This window comes from Lynx canadensis, chromosome A3 (assembly GCF_007474595.2).
Source record: "Lynx canadensis isolate LIC74 chromosome A3, mLynCan4.pri.v2, whole genome shotgun sequence".
Taxonomy (NCBI): Eukaryota; Metazoa; Chordata; class Mammalia; order Carnivora; family Felidae; genus Lynx; species Lynx canadensis.
The window spans coordinates 44,254,007-44,277,161 of record NC_044305.1 but is presented as its reverse complement, the minus strand read 5'-3'; the positions used below and the strand labels follow the sequence as shown (position 1 = coordinate 44,277,161).

The window sequence follows — 23,155 nt, the reverse complement described above, 5'->3', positions numbered from 1 at the left end:
CTGCTTGGCAGCACACCAGAGGGTGCTTCCTTGTCTCCTTTGTCTGTCTCCCACTCTCCCACTCTACCAGTAGGGTTTCCTGGGGTCCAGTCCCATATATGTTACTTGCTCTTGAATCTTTGTCTGAACATCTATTTCTAGGGAATACAAAACTGGATATGGGGAAAAGGTTCCAAGATCTGGTGTCCCCAGATTCTGTGTCATTCGCCCTCATCCAGGCAGCAAGGCGTGGCTTAGGGGATGTGGGTTAGAGCCATGAAAGAATGGTGTAGGTGCCCAATCCAGCTGTACCATTCTGTCTCTAGCCAGAGTCATCTCATCTTTAAAATGAGTGGGGTAGGCTAGCGCATCTCTAAGGTCATTTTCAGTATTCACGTTCCACATCTTGAAGAAGAGAGAGAGCAACTGGAAGATCCCAATGTATGTCTGCATAAGTGAAATAATATCCGGTTAAAAAAATAGAACAAAAAACAAAAAGAAAAAAAAAAAGAAAGGGGGAAAGAGGAGGACAATGGAGAGGAGGAGGAGGAAGAAGAGGAAGGAGAGAAGAAAAAAGAAAGAATAAGAAAAAAGTACCAACTTCCAGGAAAAGCAACGGACTCCAGACAGCTCGTAAAGAAAACGAGCAGTTTTTCACCTGAGTTCCCTGGTATGCAATCCAACACAGGCGTATTGACTCAGATGGATTCACAGTTCAAACCAAGATGAACAAGAGCTTGCTCAGTTTAATGGCAAACACCACAAAGTTCAGTTACTGTTATCTCTCCCACCAACTCACCACAATACAGAAACCCCAAAACCAAATGTTTTCTGATCTCCAAGTCCTTTTCCAGAGATAGAAACTTCTCCCATTACTTAAACATAATAAACATGGGGGAAGCCAGAAGAGGAAAAGGATGACTTTGTGTAGACTACTTGAAATGAAAGTTGCAAAGTAAAAAGGCTACGCTGAGATTTTATCTTGCAAAAATAAAATGCAGAAACCTGATGTTTCCCCTCAAGATTTACATTCCAAGAGCAACCATGCCCTGCTTGCTATAATGAACGAGGGAGGAATCGAGTGTTGATTATTCCTTGGTGTAATCTCCCCATAACACAGTGGAAGACCATGAGATAACAATGCTCTTCCATGTTTATTTCCCCATAATCACAGAGAGAGCATGGGGGAAATATTCAAGGCTTTCGTCTGGTTTTCCAAGCCTCTAATGCTAGTCCTTCACTATTGGAGTCATTTTCTTTGGAAGGATATAGCACGTGTGTCTCCATCCTTGTCTTATGTTCTTCCTAGTTGTGAGATCTTCATTTACTAATGCTTTTGTGTGTGGGGTGTAAGCAATTCTCCAGCACATCAACTTCATGAGATTTGCATTTTTGTGTGACTATACACTGTCTAACAAATAGCCATAAACTGGACAAAAAGACCAATATAACAAGTGGAAAAAGAGGCTACTATTGAGCAGGGAAGGGTTCATGAGGGAGGCTCGTTTTTTTCAAGTGCTCAATTGTGTGTTTTGACAGCTCTGCTTCCCTATGCAAACTGCTTAACAGCAGGGGCACAGATAATGAATACTGTGCATAGATCAGTGAGGATCCCTGGTTCCATTATACATTATAGTTTCTTTGTCCACCTCAAGAATATCATTCTTTTTCTTTTTAAAAGCCTTATTGTTACATTGTGATTTTATAGAGACTATAAAAGCATTCCTGAAAAATAGAGCAAGTGTTGCTAATATGCAAAGAAAAGTTACTTAGTTATGGTTCTTCATGGAAGCATGTGTGTGGACATGAGACACCAACAAACAGCACACAGATATCAAAGGACCAGCTTTAACTTGGGTTGTAGAATAATGTATTGGGATCTTGAAAACAGTACAGTTCATCTGGCAGCTAATCATGTTGCCTTAATGGTGTATTTAAACCTCACACTGCTAATTAATAGACACGAGTTTATCTATCCTCCCTACACCCTCACCACCATAATACCATCTTCAAAGAAAGCAAAAACCAGAAAAATCCGTTTGGACAGGAAGGTATAGGAGTCTACTTGGGCTTATCATCTGCACACTTTGATAACGAAACTGAAAGAGGGCTACAGTTCAAAGAAGAGAAGATATGTCCCCCTGATGAAACCAGGGAAGGCTTCTTGTAAGAGTGGCAGCCTTGAAGAACAAAAATGACTTGCACTTTCAGAATTGGGAGATGGTGTGGAGTGAACAGAGAGAAGAAAGGAAGTTCAGCCAGAAGGAACAACACATATGTACACACTTGCCTAGAGGTAAGAGAATGAGGGAAAGACACAACAAGCTACAAATGTGGATAGAGAGACAGTCAGAAATGGGAAATTGCCACTAGGATGTGACCACACAAGACAGGCCTAACAGGCAAAAGATGATGGAGATTCAGAAAGTTTAGCCGATGTGAAAATGGACTTGAGGAAGAGAGGCTGAAGGGCAGAAGGACAGGGATAAGGGAACTCTGGAAGTCCAGATGACCAAGAGTGAAGGTCTGCACTGGATGGTGTCAAGTGACTTGAAAGGAAGGGACAGATACAAGAAATGCTGTGATGGAGGAATCAATCAGATTTGACAACAGGCTGGATGTGGAGTGTCTGCCACCTGAGGCTTAAAGTGTGAGACAGAACAGAAAGGGTGTGTACTCAATGAACTTGAAGAACTCAGATGAGATGGTGGGATGGTGAATTTTCTGTACCAACTTGACTGGACCATGGGGGTACCCAGATATTTGGTTACACATTACTTCCAGGCATGTCTGCCAGGGTGTTTCTGGATGAGACTGCCCTCCCCAATGTGGGTGGGCCTCATACAATCTATTGAAGGCCTGAAGAGAATAAAGAAATGATTCTTTCTCTCTGCCTGTCTTTGGGCCAGGACACTTGTCTCCTGCCTTTCTACTTGGACTGGAACTTACACCAATGACTTTCATGGTTCTTAGGCCTTTGGACTCAGGGCTCCAGCTTGCTTTCCCACCCTGCAGATCTTGGGGCTTCTCAGCCTCCATAATCATGTGAATCTATTCCTTATAGTAAGTCACTTTATAGACATGTGACTGTGTGTGTGTGTGTGTGTGTGTGCGCGCGCGCGCATTGGGAAGTGGGGGTGGGATAAGGAGGTGAGTTGTATCTTATAGGTTCTCAAAGAGTACCTTTGAGTTGATTCATCTTTCTGCTGGCTCCCTATAACTGTCTGGACCCACTCAACTTGTCCATCCCTCCTTCATGCCCACATGTCCAATCATTAATTCATGAAAGGGCCTGAGGGGCTGCAGTGGGGCAGGACTGACAGGTGAACCAGGTACAAAGCACAGTTTAGTCACACACCACGCACATACACACTGGAATGGCCAAAAGAGGCTGGACTCAATGCACCACAATAGGGTTCAGTTCACAGTCTGACAGTTACTAGCTGTGTGTGTGGACAAGCCACACCTCCTTCTGAATATCAGCCCACCCATCTGCCCTGATCATTGTCCTGTGGTTCGTGACCTTCCCTGGCGTTCTTCTCTCTACATCCCCAGTCCTGCATTCCCTATGTCCCTCCAATCTCCCTCTTACACATGAGGGACACACAGATGCTCTCTATTTATATTTATGGACAGAGAAGAGGTTAGTTAGCATACTTCCTTGGGCTTTAAAACTTCACTGCTCAAAGTCAGATGAATAGCATTTGCAAACTAATAGTTCAGAGTCACATTTACGGAGAGGTTTTAGAGCTTCATTGGAGCTTGAAATCCATTATAAGAAATGTGTTTCTGCATTTCAGTACCAACCAATTTTTAAACACTCTGAGCTACAGAATAAAAAATAAAATCAATACCAACTGCCATTAATTCCACGGGCACTGCCTGAACCATTCCCAACCAGAATCATCTCTGCTGTAAGAAGCTCTGTTAAGTGACAGAAGTCCCCCTCCCCCATGCTGGAAGCCCTAAGCACTCAGCAGGTAGTAATTAGAACAAGACAAGTCCACACACATCAGTGAGCAGCATGTTCACGTGGAACCTAAGCAGGCAGCACACCCTCATCTGCACCACAGAATAACTCTCAAGGGAGGAGTCTGTTGAGCATGGAGCCCTGGGCATGATGTCAAGGGCCCACTTTATCTCAGGGACAGAAAGAAACGGGGGGGGGGGCTGGCTAGTTAGGCCAGCTCTCCTTTGCTGGGCCATTCACCATGGCCAAAGAGCAAGCCCAGTTGGGGGCATCAGGAGGCCCAAACTAAGGATGATTTCAGGCTTCAGGGACAACTACTGCCAGGCTAGGAATTCAAGCTGGGTGACAGAATGGCTTCAGAAAGTGGTCATAGCTGTTCAGAGCAAGAACAGGTGAGGGACAGCCTCTTCCTTCCACATCCCACTCTCACTGCTGCTTCCAGCCACCATTCAATGGAAGAGCTCGGAAGAAAAGCAGCCTCATAGGTAGAACTTCCTTTTTCTTTCCATAGCTATTAGGTTGTACCAGTTTTATTTTGGTGTGGCCAAGTTCAGTAGACTAATTCATGGTAAAACTGCAGCTCTGACAATTTAGTGGTTGTGAGTTGCTGGAGAAAACGATGAAAAAATCAGGTCCCTAAACAGTCTCCACAGGTGGATGTGAGAAAGCTTGTGCTGTAAAGAATATCTTTTCAAAATGAAGACAGCACGTGTTATGGTTCTGGATGAGCAAATCTGGTGATAATTCGAACAGTAGTCTGTGGAATTGGACCTGCATCTCTTAATGGCAGTCAACATAAATTGCTAAAAAATCCTAAGAATCAGTTGACATCATTTTCAGAAACTCACATGTTACTATTTATTACATTGTAGCACCAAAGCTACATTTTACAGGAAGGAAGGAAGGAAGGAAGGAAGGAAGGAAGGAAGGAAGGAAGGAAGGAAGAAAGAAAGAAAGAAAGAAAGAAAGAAAGAAAGAAAGATGAAGAAAAGCAAAGAAAAAAAAAGAAAAAAGGAAAGGAAAGGAAAGGAAAGGAAAGGAAAGGAAAGGAAAGGAAAGGAAAGGAAAGAAGGAAAAGGGAAGGAAGGAAGGAAAAAAGGAAGGAAAGGGGAAAGGGAGGAAGGGAAGGAAGTGAGGGAGGAAGGAAGAAGTAAAGAAATGAAAAAAAGAAAAGATCTTTTTGGTGGAGAAAGCTTAGTAAAAGTTCTAATTGGAAGCAGACTATTTAGGCAGTGAATTTAAGTGATTTAAAAAATTATAGAGAAAAAAATAGAAATCAACACAGTGTGAAAGTCTAAACATCATACAGATGTGGTTGAACAGGGTGAGTATGGAGGTTTAATTAAATCTGATCAGTGAAGTGCTTCATACAGATTGTGAAATTACCTCTTTGCTTGGTCTTTGACCATTCCACACTGCTTTGGGGCTCCCCAAATCTAGGACCACTGCAGGACTGAGATGAAGTCAATGCAGTCTGTTGCTTCTACCTGGTATTACTTGTCGGTCAAAAGTCAGATGCCACAGGCAGCTGTGCAGGGAGGCAGGAGCATAGACTATTCCATAGAACAGGTGTGGGCCTGAGTGCCTGTTCGGCCACCTCCTAGCAAGTCCCTGATATCTCTGAGCCTTTGTCATGGGTCAAATGGGGACAACTTTTACCGTATTAGTTAGCTACTGCTATGTAACAAACTTGCCCCAAACGAAGCAACTAAACATAATAAACAGTTATTACCTCACAGAGTTTTTGAGGGTTCGGAATTTGGAAATGGCTCAGCTGGGTCATTCTGGCTCAAGGTCTCACTAGGTTGCAGGAGAGATGTTAGTTGGGGCCAGTGTCATCTGATGACTTACAGGAGTGGAAGGAGCTGCTTCTAAAGTAGCTCAGTCATGGAGCGGGTAGGTTGGTGCTGTTGGCAGGAAGCCTCAGTGTCTCTCTCTCAACAGGGCTGCTTGAGTGTCCTCACAACATGGCTGCCTCTTTCCACAGAGCAAGTGATCCATGAGAGAAAGTGAGGCAGAAGTTATGGTGCCTTTTCTGGCCAGCTTCAGAAGCCACACACATTGCCTTTTCCACAGTATACTATTGGCTACGTGGGTGATCCTTGTTCACTATGGGAGGGGAGCCCAGAGTCCTGAATACCAGGAAATGAGATGCCATCTTAGAGGCTTGCTACTGCATTTATCAAGTATCTTCATTTTTCAAATTAGGGTAACGACACCGTAATGCTATTATGAGGAATAAACAAGAAAATGCACGTGTAGTGCCTGGCTCTTAGTGAAGGCTGTCCCCTTTCACTAGGATTTAGGCCAACGATAGTCTGGGAGAGAATAATACTATGGGGTACACTCAGTTTAGGCACCACAGGGAGAGTCTAGGAAGTAGGGGAAACTGGGCCTGAGTAGAAATCTGACTAATTACAACCCAAAAGTAATACTTGAGAGTTGGCTCGTTTTAAACTGTGAGAGGCCGTGAACAAAAGGGCCTCTCTGAAGACAGTCCCAATTTCAAGTATTTCGATCCATTGTTCATAATAAACCACCAGACTGCCTAAGTGAATGCCAATACTTCAGCACCCAGATAACTTTCCGGTTTAACTCTTGCACCTGGAAGTGGCATAAACCAAGTGTCCCAATATGGGCTTGGGAGGGAGGGGAAACGGGCCCCTGAGTGGGGGAGGCAAACATCAAGGCTTGGGACTAGCTAATCAAAATGGTTCACGCGAATTTGAAGGATAAAAGGATTGGGAATATGACAAAGAGGAGAAGGTGGCTAAGGCTAATGGGTTGCACACTCTTACAGAAACAGAACAAAAGCTGGTGAGAGCTGAGGGAGAGTAGGAGGGTCACTGGGGAAATTCCTCAGAGTCAGTGATTGGGAGTTTTGAGCCAGCATCCAAAGGCAGATGTCATGGGGACTCATACTTGGGTGGCTTTAGACATGCTGCCCATGTGGTATTAAGCTGGTTTTAGAACCATCTAACACCCTGACAGACCAAGATTAACATGAAGATTTCTGATCCTTTCCACCTTCTCTGACATCTCACCAGGGAAAATGCCCCCAAGGAATTCTCTACAACACTGTCCTGACTGCAACAACCCCCTCACCAGGGCCTTTAGGAGCCGGCCCTACCTCACTCCAGACTCTCCCCCACAGCTCCCTGATCTCCAGAAGCACTGGCTTCCTTTCTCCTCCCCCAACTTGCCCCTTTGCTCCCATCTCATGATCCTTGCATGGAAGTTCTCTGCCTGGAATGTTCTAGGTGTTTACATGGCTCCTCCTTTGTACCAATCTTGCCACAGCCCCAAAGAGTCCTTTGTTTCCTGCAGCCTATGTGATGGTCCCATCCCACCCCTCACTCCCTGCTAGTCACCAAGGTGACCCTATTTTATTATCCTTGGAGCACTCCTATCTCAAACTACCTTGTTGGTTGATCGTGTGCTTGTTTACCATTGGTCTCCCCTTGACTGGAATATAAGCAGCACAAGGGCAGAGGGGCCTGTCCTGCCTTGCAGTCACTTCCCTAAGCACTAGAACTATTGCTCAGTGAAAGATCACTGATGGAGTAAGTGACTGGACTGCAACTGCACTGGTGCTGTCCAGGGCTGCCCTTTGAGGGATAACACAACTGGAGTCTCAGGCCTTCCTTGGAAATCCTTGCACAGATCTGGAATGGTGGGCATCACGCAGACCCAGAAATGACAGAGAAGGAGGCTCAGATGCTTTCATGTGCACCAGGCTCAGTGGGAACAGGGCACCAAGAACAGCTGCAGTCGGTACCCCAGGAATTCACAGCATTTTCTTGGGTTATGCACATATGTGGCTCCAAGGCTGGTGACAACACACCTAATGTCAGGATGAACAAACAATTTCATGAACGACAACCAAAGAACTGAAGGCAAAATGTGTCTGGAAACTCTGAAAGTTCCGGGACCCTTCTTTCTTCTGATGGGGAGAGGACTTTCCTTTCTAACAGTGGCTAAGTGGTTTGACACCAGTCAGCACCACCAGGCAAATGGGTATTCAGACCCCCAAAGGATCTGGTCACAAAGACAAAGTCAAGGGGCACCTGAGTGGTGTGGTTGGTTAAGTGTCCATCTGACTCTTGATTTTTGACTCAGGCCATTATCTCCTGGTTCGTGAGTTTGAACCCCACATCGGTTCTACACTGAGAGCACAGAGCCTGCTTGGTATTCTCTCTCTCCCTCTCTCTCTGCCTCACCCCTATTCACACACACTATCTTTCTCTAAAAAGAAAAAAAAAAACTAAAAAAAAAACCCCATATACAAAGGCAATTCAAGACTATTTGTGGAGTTCATTAATTTCCATCTCTGGTGGAGCTTGCTTGACACGAGCATTAAAAGCCCACAAACAACCTCAGAAATACCCACTATGGACCACCCCCTTTAACACTGCTCTTTTCTTTGTAAAAGGAGAGAAATTAGGGTACCAAAGTGGGAAACATAAAAAGCCAGTATGCATCACCACCCCCCACTGAGTGACCTGGCTCAACAGCTGGGGACCTTCAGAGGGCAGATGCTATAGCTTGGCCAGGAGGGCTCGGACCAAAACCACATAGAATGTAGGGCCAGGATTCAGTAGGACCAGTGAAATCAGCCCCAATTCTGGCAAAATCAGAGCCAGAGACTTGATTACTTGTAAGGATCCTTTTGCTTCTAAATCTCTCTTGGGGTTCCCAGGGGGAGATGGCAGGGTTTGGCAGTTGTGGCTAGAGGCAAGGGGAAGCCAAGACGGCCAGAAGACGAACCTATCACCTGGGTAAAAGTCAGAGGTTTTCTGCCTCAATTTGGTTCACAACTTTGTGCAGAGAACACTGAGGCTTCTCTCAGGAAGACTCCCGTGGGCCTTCAACCTGGGCCCTGGGCCTTCACAGGTGTTATAGGCAAATCCAAGCCAACCAATGGCTCCAAAACACCTGTGTTTCCAAAAAGGAAACCAGCATCTTCACCAGGAACATCCCTGTCCCTGAGCTTTGCCTCCCTGAGTCCAGTAAGAACCCACCTGGTGGACCCTCTCCACCTTTCCCCCTTTTTCCGAAATGCAGTGGACTCCCCTAAAAGAAAGACCATAGGCCAAGGGCAGATAGGGCTGGGCCAACCAGTCAGGGGCAACTCTCATCAATGTGGGACATTGGAAGGGCAAGCCTTCTGCTGTTCTGTGCTGTGGAAGGTCACGGCACTGTAGCCATGGCAATAGAAAGGGCTCTGACATCCATTCCATGCCATGCCACGTTTCAATACCTGCCATAGTCAGAGCATGTACAAATGTAGCTCAGAAGAGTCTGTTTCTGAAGCAAGACATCATCTTGGTTTTCACTCACAGTCCTCTGAGGTTGTCCATCTCAGCGCTTTCTATAAGAAGTTCTAAAACAGAAAGACTTCAAGGAAACCCCATTCATGTAGACACTTCTAGACCAGAGAGAAGAGCTATCTGACATTCTGGGAGGACCTCTCTCTTCAATCGTGAGACGTGTTTTTCTATGAGCTTCTACCATGAGAGACCTCCCTGCGTTGTTTTGCTCTGCTGGTTTTTGCTCTACTGTGATTAAGGATACAAATTCTAGAACAAGACTGCCTAGTTCTGAACCCCAACTCTGTTATTCCTGGATGTGTGTTCTGGGGCAAATTTCCCCACTTTCCTCTCTGGGCTCAATTTTCTCATCTGTAAAATGAGAAAAATAATAGCTATGCCATGGGGTTGATGGAAGGATTATCTGAGTTAATATAGACATAATTTTGTATTAATTCATATGAAGTCCCAGTAAACATTAGCTGTTCATACTAAAACTGTCTTTAATTGGAAATAAAAATAGAATGTAACTGGAAGCAGAAGAATGGTATATATTGTTAAAAAGCAAAAAAGGAAATGAGGCAAAGACACTATGGGGAGCCTAGAACCCATATTTTTAGCAGCTATGTGTCACAGTGATCAGAGACAGAGCAAGGGAGTGGGAAAAAGAAGATTTACTGTATGATGACCAAGATCTTGACATGATGAAGGCCAGGGGTCTCATGCTATCTAATAACTGATCTAGCCCTGAGTCCCCCCACTGGGGACGACTGCATTCAGCATCCTAAATCTAATTTTCCATGACCCAACTGCAGCCACAGTTTGACCTTGGGGAAAAAAATTCACAAACAAATAAAGCACACCCAAGCCATTTTCTTCCCCAATTTCCTGGAGAGTGGCTGCTCATGTATATCCACTATCAGGAAAGAGAGTTCCCCTCCCTGCTGTGTAAACAGAAGCTGCCCCTTGGTTGAGTCAGGGGGAGGGAAGCCCCAGGCCAACCTCTACTCCATCTTACTTTGCCTGTAAAAGACAGACATTTGGTACATGAGCTCTCCCGTTGCCCCAAATGGTCTGCACGCTATCTGGAAAGGTTAATGATATTTTTTTTATTTCTCACTTGAAGATTCAGGCTCAGGTCCAGTCTTAAGGTTTCCATTTAAATGCAGAGTGATATTTCCCTTGCAGGAAAGAGCAGATGGATCAGGAGGGCATAAATGTCTTACTTCACATAAATAAAAGGAGAGTGGTCTGGAATAGAAAAGGTTGGACTATAAAAGTGTTTTTCTATATTAAAAAAAAAAGCAGAACAAAATCTACAGAATTTTCCTTGGTTGCTTCCCCATTTTCGAGTTGCAAACTGAGTCCTAGTGACTTCGCAAGTAATGACAGGGCTTGTCGGGAACTCAGAGAAGCTGGAATAAAGATGCCCCCACGGTACCGCAGCCTAGTATGATCTGATAAAATATCCCAGCTCTCTCTGGACCCAGGGAAGTTAGGGGAAAGGAAATGATAGAGAATATGGTAAGGATTTCAAAGGTCTTATCTGGCTTCACCACATGCAAGAGCATGACTACCAGCAGTCTATGGAGCTCCCAGGTGTCAGCTGTAAATGCACAAAGACTGAGGTTGATATGAGATGGGCAATGCCATTCAGGACTCAGGTGTCACCGCATCTGAGGTCCTAGAAGGAGCTAATCAGGGCTTTCACCTCAAATGACCCCAAGAGGAATGGTGTCTCTGTAAGACAGCTGGGCTGGGCTGCTCAGGCTGGTTGAGAACGACTGTTAGTGGTGAAAGCTGCCCAGCAAAGTGGCTGGTGAATAACAGATGGCTGATCAGACTTCAAATTAAAAAAAATAAAATAAAATCTAATAATGCATTTTGGCCTCCTTACCAGGTTTCTGGACCTGACACACCAGGGTAGACTTTAGAATATGTTAGAGGATAGGCTGGCTCTTCTCTGAAAACAAACCCTCCTCATTTCTCATGATTGATTTGGACCCATTTGTATCACCAGGACCTGTTTACATGGGTCACAGCAAAAGTCCCGAGTCTTCCATGATTTAGCTCATTCTGTCATCTCCATTTCCAATTTGTCAGCAAATCCTCTTGGTGCTGTCTCCAAAAATATTCTAAATCAAACAACCTCTTCTGATCATCATTACTGCCCCCAATTCAACTCACGCCTCACCACAGGCTGCCTAACTAGATTCCCTGCCACCATCTTGTCTCCACAGGGTGCCTTTTTACTCAGGGTAGTTGGACTAAATCTCCCAAATTACAAAATAGGTCATGTTACTCTATAGCTTACAATACTCCAATGGCTTCCCACCACAATCTGCTTCCACCAGAACTCTCACTCAGCCACACTCCGCCTTCACTAGGCTCCAAACGGGCCCTTTCTCTGACCCATGAACATGTCATGCTTTTTGCTGTCTGAACACCCACTACTCTTCCCCAGATTTCCATGGAGTTTGCCTTCATGATTTGGGGTGCTTTGACACGCTTTTCCTGACCGCCCGTCATCTCCTATTCCAATGTACTTCCTTTAAGAACTTCTTGTTTTGTGCTATAACTTGATCATTTATTGGTTTACATTCTCTTTGCCTGTGTTTCCCTACTGGCCTACGAGATCTAGAAAGGCAGGAACCTGTCCAATCTTGTCTACCTCTGTATGCCCTATGCCTGTACATAATAGGCAGTGAATGGAGCCAAGAATGGAAGTCCGCATAAAATCACTGATTAGATCTCACGACTTTGTCTCAAACCCTTCCCAGAGAGTTTCTGCTGTTCCAATCCACTTTGTCTTTGAGGTACTTGGTGGCAAGTTGTGACATTCATCCCTGCATCCGTCTATCCCCCGAACACCTGTCACAGAGTTCCTGAGCGTGTTTGTGCCAACTTATGTGACACATATACCCATACATCTGATCCATATATCCATCCTCCCCCTGCCCCATGTCCAGGGCGGTGTTATCAGTCCGTCACTTACCACAGATCGACTGAGTGCTTACCATATGCAGGGGGCACCCTCAGTACCTCAAATATAGTTGGAAATAGGTGTATCCAGGCTGGACCCTCAGGGAGCTCACACCACACACCATGATTCCCCACTGGCAGAAAAGTGCTTCCCTACGGTTCTGCAGCCTCTTCATGCATCTCATGGTTGCTGGGGATGGTGGTGGTCACTGCATACACCTTTCCTGTTGCCCTTGGCATTGGTGTTTTCTTATTCTACCTTGTGAGGTTAGCAGGCCAGCCTTTTACAGTGTCCCAGGGCAAGAGCTGTCCATCTGCTTGAATGGCATGTTCCTTCTGCTCAGAGAGACTCAAATGTTCAAAACAGTGCACAGAACCAGAATCTTCATTTCAGATGATGCCATTTTCTTCATGGAGTGGAACAGAGTAGTATTTTCTCACTCCATAAAATTATCAACACTTACAAAGGTGCTTTCCCTAGAAACCCCTTTCTAAATCCTTCTCTTCTCCCATCTACTCTCTGTGACCCTGAATTTGCTTTATTTTTCTTCCTAGCATTGACCACCACCTGGCATCATATGTCGTCTCCTCATTTCACTACCACATCACCTAGGTACCTCAAACTCTATCACTCTATCTGTCCTCTATCTCATCTATCAACCTATTATCTTTGTTGGGTATTTAACATCCCACAGCCCACTACTAGAATGTAATTTTTTCACTAGCATCTCTTCTGTGCCTAGACCAGTGCCTGGTACATACTAGGTACTCAGTAAACATTTGTTGCAACAATGAATGAAATTACTGCCCAAAGAAAGAATATAATAAACATTTCCTCCCAGAACACAATCGATGGATTACTACCCTGACTTCAAATTCACAGATGATAATACAAAGAGACAAAACACCTTTAATTAACATCGTTGTGCAGACAAGCTTGGGATTTTAAGTACTGGGTATTCTTGGCATCTGGGACTGGCAATGGCTCATGCCATGGACTCACTGGCCACAGCTCCCTGGAACCAAAGCATAAAATCTGTTCTGTTCTGTCATAGCTCATGCAATGCCCTCTGTATATGTGTGTGGGGGAGAGGAGGTGACAAGAGCTAAGACCAGGGAGGACTCTAATGGCCACCTGGCAGAAGGCCTTCTTTGCCCCGCTGCAGATATGCTTTCATGACTTGGTAACATTGTGTTTTCTTTTATCACGGGAAGCTTTCCAGCAACTTTCTGCCTGGGGTGGAATTAGAAGGCCATGATTAGAATTCCTCACCTCCCCTAGTGCTGTCTGCAGGCTCTGGCTATGAATAAAGGGCAAATGTCTTTAAGGGGGTCTCTGTGCCAAGTGCCGGGGTGCCTGGGCCCCCCTGGAGCTTTCATGGAGCCCAAGTGTGGGTGTACAGACCCAAGATGCTGGAGTCTGCCAGAAGAATATAAGCTCAGCAGACACCACATACACATTACAAGTGGGGGTGAGGGAGCATGTGAGGGTCCCTTGAGGGCTAGTGTGGATGGCTGTAATATGGAGGGAGGGTGAGGCTCAGGCTAAATCTGCTCTCTGAGCTGGGCCAGAGAGACAACTAGTCACTTCGGTGCTGCTGCCTGGACCCCTGCAGCCCTAAAAGCCTCTCAAATTACTGGTTCTGTGACGGACATTGCCTAGCCTCTCAGAGCCTCAGTTTCCTCTTTTCTAAAAACAGTGTCCTTGGGACAGGGCTGTTGTGAGGATGAAGGGTGTTACTATAGGCAAAGTGGTGAGAACAGTGCCTGACACAGAGTAAGGACTAAAGAGAAATACTACGTAAAACAAGCATCTGCCTGTCAGACTTTTGTCTTCCCTGAATTCATCCTGAGTCAACCCCAGGTTCAGCTGCTGGTTGGGAAAAGGACATATAAACTGTCTGCTCACAGTTTGTATCTCTTTCTGTGATGTCACTAAGGGGTAGCCTGCTCTGGTTCAATGTGGCACCAGCCCACAGGGTAGATTCCTGCTAAGAGCCCCACGTGTCCACCCCAGGAAGCAGTGTGGGGGACATCGTATCTACCTGGGCATGAGCATGAAAAGAAATGTTATTTGTGCCTAAAAGATGGACTCTCTTCATGGGGTGGTACCCAGCTGTGATGGCTGTAAGGTTCTGGTCTCCTTGTAAGTTGAAAGTCTTTGCCAACACTGAGAACAGTCCTCCCAAGGATGTAACCGGCAACCTGAAACCCCATCCCCTTTGCTCACTTTCAAGGAGCTACGTGAGACTTAATTACATGAGAGGAATGTTCAGCCCCGGCTACCAGAGACTCCCGTTTTCCTCCTCACATTTCTGGAATGATGTGTCTCAGATCTCAGTGACTGCTATGCACAGTCAGGCTGGATGAAGAGAGGTGACCTCGGCATTTTTTGCCACACACCCAAGGAGTACTATTTCTGAGTACATCTCTTGTAAACCCACATGGAAGCAACAAAATAAAATATTGCCATGATCACTTTAAATCATGTCTAATGGCCTTACTCTCTGTTGATTTGGAAATGGAAATGAATTGGACAGAACGACTCAGAGGGGAAGTCGAATGAGATGGTTAGAGGGTCCAGTGACAGAAGTGACAGTGACAGAAGAGAACAAAAACTCTAATCAAAAAATTGGGTAAAGATTTGAACAAAGTCCCCATCAAAGAAGATACGGGATGGCAAGTAAGCATGTGAAAAGATGCCCAACACCGTGACTCATCAGGAAGATGCAAATTAAAGCCAACCACACTCACCAGAATGGCTAAAACTGAAATAAAGCAAAACCAGCAACACCAAGTGCTGGTGATGATAAGGAGCATTTGGAGTCTCACATACTGCAGGGAATACAAAATGGTGCAGTCACTCTGAAAAACTGCTGGCACTTTCTTGCAAACATACTCACCACACAACCCAGCAATCCCACAACTAAGTGATCTGCCCAAAAGGAATGTGTTCACACAAAGACCCGTGATGGTCTCTGTTCACAACACAGAGACCTGTGTTCACACACAAAGACCTGTGATGGTCCTGGGCATTTTATCATTTGTGCTACACCAGCCAAGGGAAAGCAACCATTGACACAGGCTTTGTGCAGGAGACATTTACCTGCTTTGTATGATAATCAGGGTCCAAAAGCTATGTATTTGGGGTGGAACTCATCACATTCTTAGCTCTGGGGAGAAGAATAAAATGGGTGTGTGGTTCTTGACTAACCTAAGCCAACTGGTTATTCTAGTTCCTTTGCCACAGTGGCTGGTTCAGGGATGCTCAGGTGACCCAAGATGGCCCAATCAGATTTTTGCTTGATCATGCCAGGTGGAGGATGAGAGGTAGGGTGGTGGGGGAGATGTTCTCTTTCTCTCCCTGTCAATGTGGTGTGTGTATGTGAGTTGTGAAACTGCTATAGTCCTCTGCCACGAAGGATAGTCTGATGAAGGAGTCAGAGAAGGTTAGTGATAAGAGAATCACAGAAAATGGGCTGGAGCCCCGAGACTACGATGCCTGATGTCCATTTTCCTCTGTATTTTTTAGAGACACCAATAAATTCCCTTCATTTAATAGAGCAGTTAGAGATGCTTTGTTGTGGTTGTTGTTGTTACCTGAAACTGAAAGCCTCTTAACTCAGCTAAATGTGGGTCCAAGAATAGATCTGACTTCAGGAGGACATTGCAAGGAAGCAGAACAAGCCAGAGACAGGTGTTGTAAGCCCAAGTCAAAGCTAACAAAGAGATCTGGGTTGAGGATGCAGAGGCCATCCAGATGGAGCAGTGCAGAGCTGGGTGGGTAATATTAATGGAACTCTAGGTCAGGAACAAGTGTGTGTCAAGGGAAGATTATTACCCGGCCTTGAAGGGAAAGTGGGGAATGGCCAGGGAAAAGAAATGGCCAAGAGACAGTGAGGGCAGCCAGTTACAGGACTGGGGCATCAAGGGAGGGGGACAGTTCATGCCGCCTGGGCCAACTGCCCAGTGAAGGCTGCCTTTTGCCCAAGGCCAACCTCGGTCTGAGATGTGAGCTGAGCTGAGCCTGCAGGTGGGGCGCAAGCAGGCACATCTGCTCTTCTGATTTCAGTTGGTCTCAACTAGGGCTGAGGATGTCTTCTAGCAAGCTCTTCCTGAGGCAGGTGGCCAGCAGGTGTCACTGGAAGAAACTCCTATTTTACTGGAATGTGATAGATCCAGTGACTGCTCCAGACAGACCTGACCCTACTTGTGGTGACTCCCGCCCCACAAATTTTCCTCTCCTACTCACTGAATCAAATATTAAAGCATCCTGCCTTCAGGTGAGGCCTTCACCAGCACCCTCGAGTACTCCATGGACTACTCATTCTCCCTCGTGCACTTTCATCTCCCTTTCTAGGGTAAATGACAGACCTCCAGCCCCTGTTTTCAGGAATGTGTGTGTGTGTGTAGGGGGGTTTCAGCCTCAGTCCCCCAGCCCTGAGTCCCTGTTCTCAGTCGCCCAGCCTCTTGGGGAATCAGAACTGGAACATGATAAGATGTGTCGGGTTTTGTCTAGAGAACAATAAGCTAAAAACTAAGGTGCCCAGGGTAAACCAGGGTGGTCTGTGGGCTTCTCACTGTGTTTATTAGCTAGAATCCTCTGTTTTGTGAAAGTGAAAGTCAGGCGGTAGATGATGCCATCTGATTATAAGAGAAGCTTCTAGCTGAGTACTGGTTGGGCTCACCCATCCCGGACCATCACCATTGTGCTGACAGGTCCATTCTTTGCATTGCCCCCAGCTCCTACACTCCACACTTCTAAAGAACACATAAATGCTAGAAATCATCATAATAATGCAATAACAACATCTGGGAGTTTTAAGTCCTAGGCTCCCCATGAAGAGAGAGAATGGATTTTATAGGCAGCAGATCTGGGCTCCAACCACACTTCACCACCTCAAGGTAGCCTCTCCTGTACCTGGGTACCTGCTTCCTTGCTGTAAATGAGGACAATACAGTCTTAAAATGTCACAGGTGTATTTCTACGAATATTTATAAGGCACACTGTAGTGCCTGCATGCTTAAAAAATGATGGCTGGGATTGGTTTCTTTTCTTTTTGATAAACAGTTTCGATCTGGGTTTTTAATTTTTTTTTTCCGTTTCTCTGCTGAAATTACCCATCCATTCATTTATTTTTCCCATCTGTCCCCATTTAAGATAGATGTTTTAAATTCTTTTCTACTAATTCTTGTATCTGTATCATCTGCAGCTTGTTTCTGCTGCTGCTTTCCGTGGTTATAAGCCCTATTCCTGCCTCCTCACAGGCTTTGGATTTTATTATTGCATCCTGGAAATTATATATAGAAGAAGGGTGAGAACTGAAGAATACTACTGATGTTTCCCCTCCCAGAAATTTCATGTCTGCTCTCACTGGTAAGCTAAAGCAAGGAGGTGATTATTCAGATCTCATTTGATGGGGACTGAGCGGTGGGCCACCTGTGGTCTGCCCTACCTCCCACCCCCAGCTTCTGAAGGAAGGGCTAGTCTCCTAGTTCTCAGGGTTGGATTTGGGATTCCTCGATTTCGGGTATTGGGAGAATGTGAGAGACGGCGAAGATAGGATGGTTTCTTTCTGCTTCTCAGTCCTGCCTTCATTTCTGTTTTCCCAGAAAATTTGGGGTGGGGTGGAGAGGACCAGTGTCCTCCGTCGAGCAAATTATTATTGTTTGTGACAGTCTTCGTATGTGACAAACTCCAGGACATCCCAGCTGTCTCCGGCACTGCCAGTAGCTCAGTTGGCTTATCTCCACCCGGCAAAGTTCTGGATCTTCACAGCCGTCTGTCCTCCCTGCATCCAGACCTGCCAGGACTCAGCTCCCTTACAAAGGGCTCCTCTCTCTGGAAAACAGTTCATCAAGTCTCTCCTGCCTCCATTATTCTCTGATATCCTATATACAAGTATGATTTTTGTATTATCCAGACTGCTTTTTGGTGTTCCCATGGGAGCTAAGGCCTTCTGCGTCCTAACTGGAAGCAGCAAGTACCTAGAATGGTAGTTGTTATTTTTAACACTAGAGGAAATTCCCTAAATGCAGGATGTCCTGGCCTTGAACTCTTAATAGTCAGCCTAATGCTAAAGCTTGTGTTTCATCCAGGGGAGCCGAGAATGAGACCCTGCAGGTGGTTTATTTTTAAAGGCTTAGTCAAGTTTGTAGCAAATGCTTTATGAGTTCACTCCTGTCTCCCTACTTTTACCATTTTGGGTCCTTCTAGGGCCCAGCCTCTAGGCCTCTTAGCTTGGGGGTTCTCCCTGGGCTCCAAAGTCCATCCTGCCCATGTCCAGCAGGAGCAGTCTTTACCAACGATTGGCGGAGGTTGGTGGATAAATGCCCCAGCTCCCTCCCCCTTGGGTTGGATACCTCAGGGACCTGTGTTCTATACAGTCGTCCATTCCCCCAGAAGTAAATCCCAGCTGCTCACAGTGGTAACTTACTTGGTAACACACTTTCCTTGGCTACTTTGTCTTCTTGGTCTCACTTCCTCCTGTCTGGCATGTCCTGGGATCCCCTTTCAGATAAACTACCTGCCTTTGAATCACTGCTCAGATTCTCCTGCAGAAACCCAACTGAAGGCAAGTGTCAAGTCAAATGTGCAACCTCTGGGTGCTGCTCAGGTTTGCGCGTAGGCGCCAGCATGGACAGGGCGTTACCAGAGAAAGGTGAAATCAGCGAAGGTTAGATGGACCTCGCCGGAGAACAGCACGCACACTTCGAGAATACAAGGAGGGCTGATGCTGGAATTCTTTATTATAAACGGGAGCCATGTGCCAGCCTGGAATAACCGGAATATGAGCGTCCTAATTTGGGATGCACTTAAACTGTTTACTCTCTGTGGTTTTGTCTTTAAAGCCTAACATGCTCCGGATGGTGGATTTAAATTCATAAGTACATTGTTTCACAAAACTGGCATGAAGTTCTTGCAACACAATATGCAAAATGCATTAGTATGTTGCATCCAGAGCTTAGTGTTCTCACTCTTATTATGTTTTGTTTTTAAATAAAGAAAACTTGTAGGACCACAGCCCTGTAAATGTCTTGTGGGGATGCCAACAACCGCTCTATAAACCACTCTTGCAGAAGCAATTTTCCTCTTGTCCCACAAAACTCCCAAAAGCACCTTAGGCGAACACCAAAGCACTGGGTATGTTTGCAAACTGCAAATACGGCAGACATTTAATTACATCGAATTCATCAGAACCCTAATTGAGACAGGAACTCAAACCTTACTGCTTAATTACTTGGATTTCAGAGGAGTAACAGACTTGGTCATGAGCAGCCCTTCAGGCCGGAATACATTAGAGAGAGGCCCACGGGCACTGGCGGGGAGTTCTCCCAGCCAAATGAAAGTGTGGAGCCACATAAATAACCATGCTAAGTGAGACCCATGACTGGATTTATTAATCAGTTCAATCCCCAATATCCAGCCCTTGCTGTAATGTTCCGCTGCACTGGCTGCATCACCTGGGAATGTTTGTTTCTCAATATGTAAGGGAATGTTCATTTCTCACAGTTTTTCTTTCCCTCCCGCTGATCAGACAGCACAGAGATGAGGACCAGTCCTCTGTGATCGTTTTTTGATCAACATCTCTTCATTTTGGTTTTCGTGTAGAAGACCTTCTCCTTGACCTTCCCTTCCTTCCCTACCTGGTATCCCATGGCTGTTCCACTAGTTAGTTGATCCCATCAACTTCTCAGCCAAATTATCACAGTGACGTAAGGTGGGATTTGGAGGTGAGGACCTCATGGCTCTTCTGAGAGCTGATAATGGTGTCTTTTATTGAGCGTTTACCATGTGGGCCGACTCCTGCTTAATGATGAACATGTTAACGTTTCATCCTTATGGTGACGCTAGGTGGTAGGTGGGCTTACACCCACCCGCTCCATAGATTTGAAAACAGGCTCAGAGGAGCGAGAAAGTCACTTCTCCAAGATTTCACAGCCAGCAAATGGCAGCGTCAGGATTCAAACCCTGGCCAGTCCTGTTCCTGGGCCCACGTTCTTTCTAAAACAGAATTCTTCTCCCTCTGCAAAGACTTCAGGGACTCCACAAACTCCTGAGGAAGAGAGGTGGATTGTCTCGGCAACCTCCAAGTGGGCAGGAGACAAGAAAAAGCAGAAGGAGGTGCCAGCACCCAGAATCATCATGTGGGCTACAAGGTTGTGGTGGGTTCTTCTCTCCATGATGGTGCAGGGTTGTGAGACGAGCTTGGCAAAGACCTTCCAGAGGGAGTAAAGCGACTGATACCAGCACATGCTAAAGTTCAGGAAGCAATCTGCCTTCTAAGCAGGCATCCTAACCAAGCCAGTGATTAACTGCATTGCTAATAAATTATGAATACAAGTGAATCCAAGCCACTTCATATGTAATTAGTTGCATGGAATTTACTAGATACTTCCTAGTCACTTGTTTCATTTCTTTATGTTGCTTCTCCCCCTTTGGGCTTGTCTTTCCATCAGGCGGCAGGTACAAATGACTAATGAACTAATGACAACACGAATAACGGCCAGCCTAATGATCATACTGCTAATGGTGACAATGCTAATTAAGAGAGTGTGAATGGCAACAGCTTCTTCTGCAAGATGTGACTATTCATCTCTGGAGGGCAACAAGAAGACGGCGGACACAGACGAGATCCAGGGAAGTGCAAACAGCACTGAAGGCGTGGATGGAGACTCGTTTTTTTTGTTTTGGGTGATTTTTTTTTTTTTTGCACTAACTATATTTATAAGGGGTCTAAAAAGCATCATATTGTGGGTCCACAGAATCTAAGTCAGACATGATGGATCAAAAGGATGAGAAAAAAGAACATGTCAGTCTATCAAGTTGGGGAGAGCTCAATCACCACGTGTGGACACAGCTGTCCAGGAGCTCCAGAAGTACCCTTCACTTGGGGGCTCTGGAGCTAATTCCAGATGAGATTGACGTGTCCCTCTGCCTGTCACCCACAAGCAGCAAGCCCACTAGGCAACCTGGACAAATCATTGGCATGAAATGACAGCAGTTAGAAACAGGCAGTGGAGAATAGCAATGCTGTGCTATGGGCCTCCTGCAGAGGCTCTCCAGTCTGCATTAGAGAGATGGGCAGGGTGGGAGCCCCTGGCCGCCTGACTAGACAACAGAGGGGCCTCAAAAAGGGTGTGAAAGAAGGTTCAAAGGAGTGTTCCTTAGCCCTTCAAAGCAGCCCACCACCTCCAGTAGAGCCTGTGGCCCCCACAGTGAGGCAGCTGGTTAGCATCACCAAGCTCCTCAATATTGCCCGCAGAGTGCCATCAATGGGCTTCTCGAAGGTGCTTTTCCTAGAAGATGTTTAAAGTGTGTTTGGGCAGAGTTCAGGATCGTGCTGTTCCTGAACAAAATTCCTAGGAGGGAACTAGGACAGCGAAGCTGGCAGACCCTTGGGAGCTGTGGCACTGTCCCAACTGCCAGAGAGCCTCGCACTTGGCTGACTTCTTGGGTGTCTTCCCAAGGCTTTCCAAAACAGATACCAGACCCCATGACACTCCCTGGAGTGGAACAGTCTCCAAAGATAAAATGCAGGCATGCAAAGCCCCTTGTGACGCCAAAAGCAAGCTAAGTCAACATGTAAATAAACTGCTTGATGGCTATAGCAAAACTGTCCTATGCTGTGATGACAGCAAATGGTTTTAGCAGAAAAAAAACTATCATTTCCCGTCTCTGTCTCTCTCTCTCCCTTCCCCCACTCTTATTTACTCTATTGCCATGGAGTCAAAGCCATATCTTAAATTGTTTTAGGTCATTCCAGTTCAGATCGTGACATTCAAAATGAGTTTGACACGTTCAGATTTGTAGCCTGCACCTTCAGGCTAGTTAATTACTTATGTGGATCTGGGTGCTCTCTACTCCATCAACATGGAGACCAAATAATGGTGCCTGACACTTTCCAGTTCAAGTTGGGCCAGCCTCCTGTCATGAGACCCAACGTTACTGCTGCCCGAGACCACTGGCCCCTGTGTTGGTGGTGCTCCAGCAAGACAGGCCCGTGCCTCGCCTCCGTGCTGTCCCCTCCAACCCCATGCCACCTTCTGCTGTCAGTCTTACCTGCCCAGCAAAGAGCCCGCAGACACCAATGATGCACAGGATATTGAACACTGCAGAGCCCACGATGGTCCCAACTCCCACGTCACCCTTGGTGATGAAGACCCCTGAAAGAGACCTGATGTCAGCCTGGCTGTTGTGGCTGGTTCAATTCTGATGTGGGTGTGGGAGAGTTTTCAGAAGTGCTAGACTGTTCTCAGGGTCCACAGAAAATAGCCAAGGGGGGGAGAGAGTTTTAAAATCTGCATTAGGGACTCTTCCACAGGCCCATTGCCACAGGATCTGGGACACCTTCATGCAAAGTGAAAGCATCACTTCAAAAAAATAACAGCAAACACAGTGGGTGGGAAGGGGGTGTTCTGCTCCTTGGGGTCTTGAGATTCTTATCTCTTATTAGCCAACCCACTGAAAGGCTGTCTGTCCCCACAGCCCTTGTCCTTAAGAGAAGGCAGGGCTGAGATGTCCCTGGGTCATCACCTACCTATGACGGATGTGAACAGCTCTGGGGCCGAACTCCCTGCTGCCATGAACGTGGCTCCAGCTACATCTTCACTGAGGTGCAGGCGCTACAGAGGAGCAAGGACAAAGCATAGATGAGTCGGGATTCCCCTGGGAACAGAGGCCACCGATGACTCCCAAGGTCTCAAGCTCAGGTCCTCCCATCCATCCTGAGCTTGGTCTTTCCTGCACATCCCCTGCTGGGCCACACCTCCTCTGGCCGTCCTCCTCAAGGGGACAGGATGAGGGAGGGGGCTGCATGTTTCTGTGAGTTAAAAGCTCTTGACAAGATCTAAGAATTTCTAACCTAGAAGCCCCCAGTTCTGTGCAAGTAACAGGGGGTATAGGGTGGGCTGA

General features: G+C 46.1%; 1 protein-coding gene across 2 annotated transcripts in view; it reads right to left on the bottom strand.

Annotated features, from left to right (window-relative positions):
* The window catches only part of SLC24A3 (solute carrier family 24 member 3), a 487,209-nt gene that overhangs the window by 113,938 nt on the left and 350,116 nt on the right, over window positions 1–23,155 (bottom strand). For both annotated transcript variants that reach the window (XM_030310180.1, XM_030310179.1), the window contains exons 5-6: window positions 22,782–22,866; window positions 22,304–22,407 (exon numbers count right to left, since the gene is read on the bottom strand). In XM_030310180.1, the coding sequence (XP_030166040.1) occupies window positions 22,304–22,407; window positions 22,782–22,866 (189 nt within the window). The remainder of the gene's footprint in view (window positions 1–22,303; window positions 22,408–22,781; window positions 22,867–23,155) is intronic.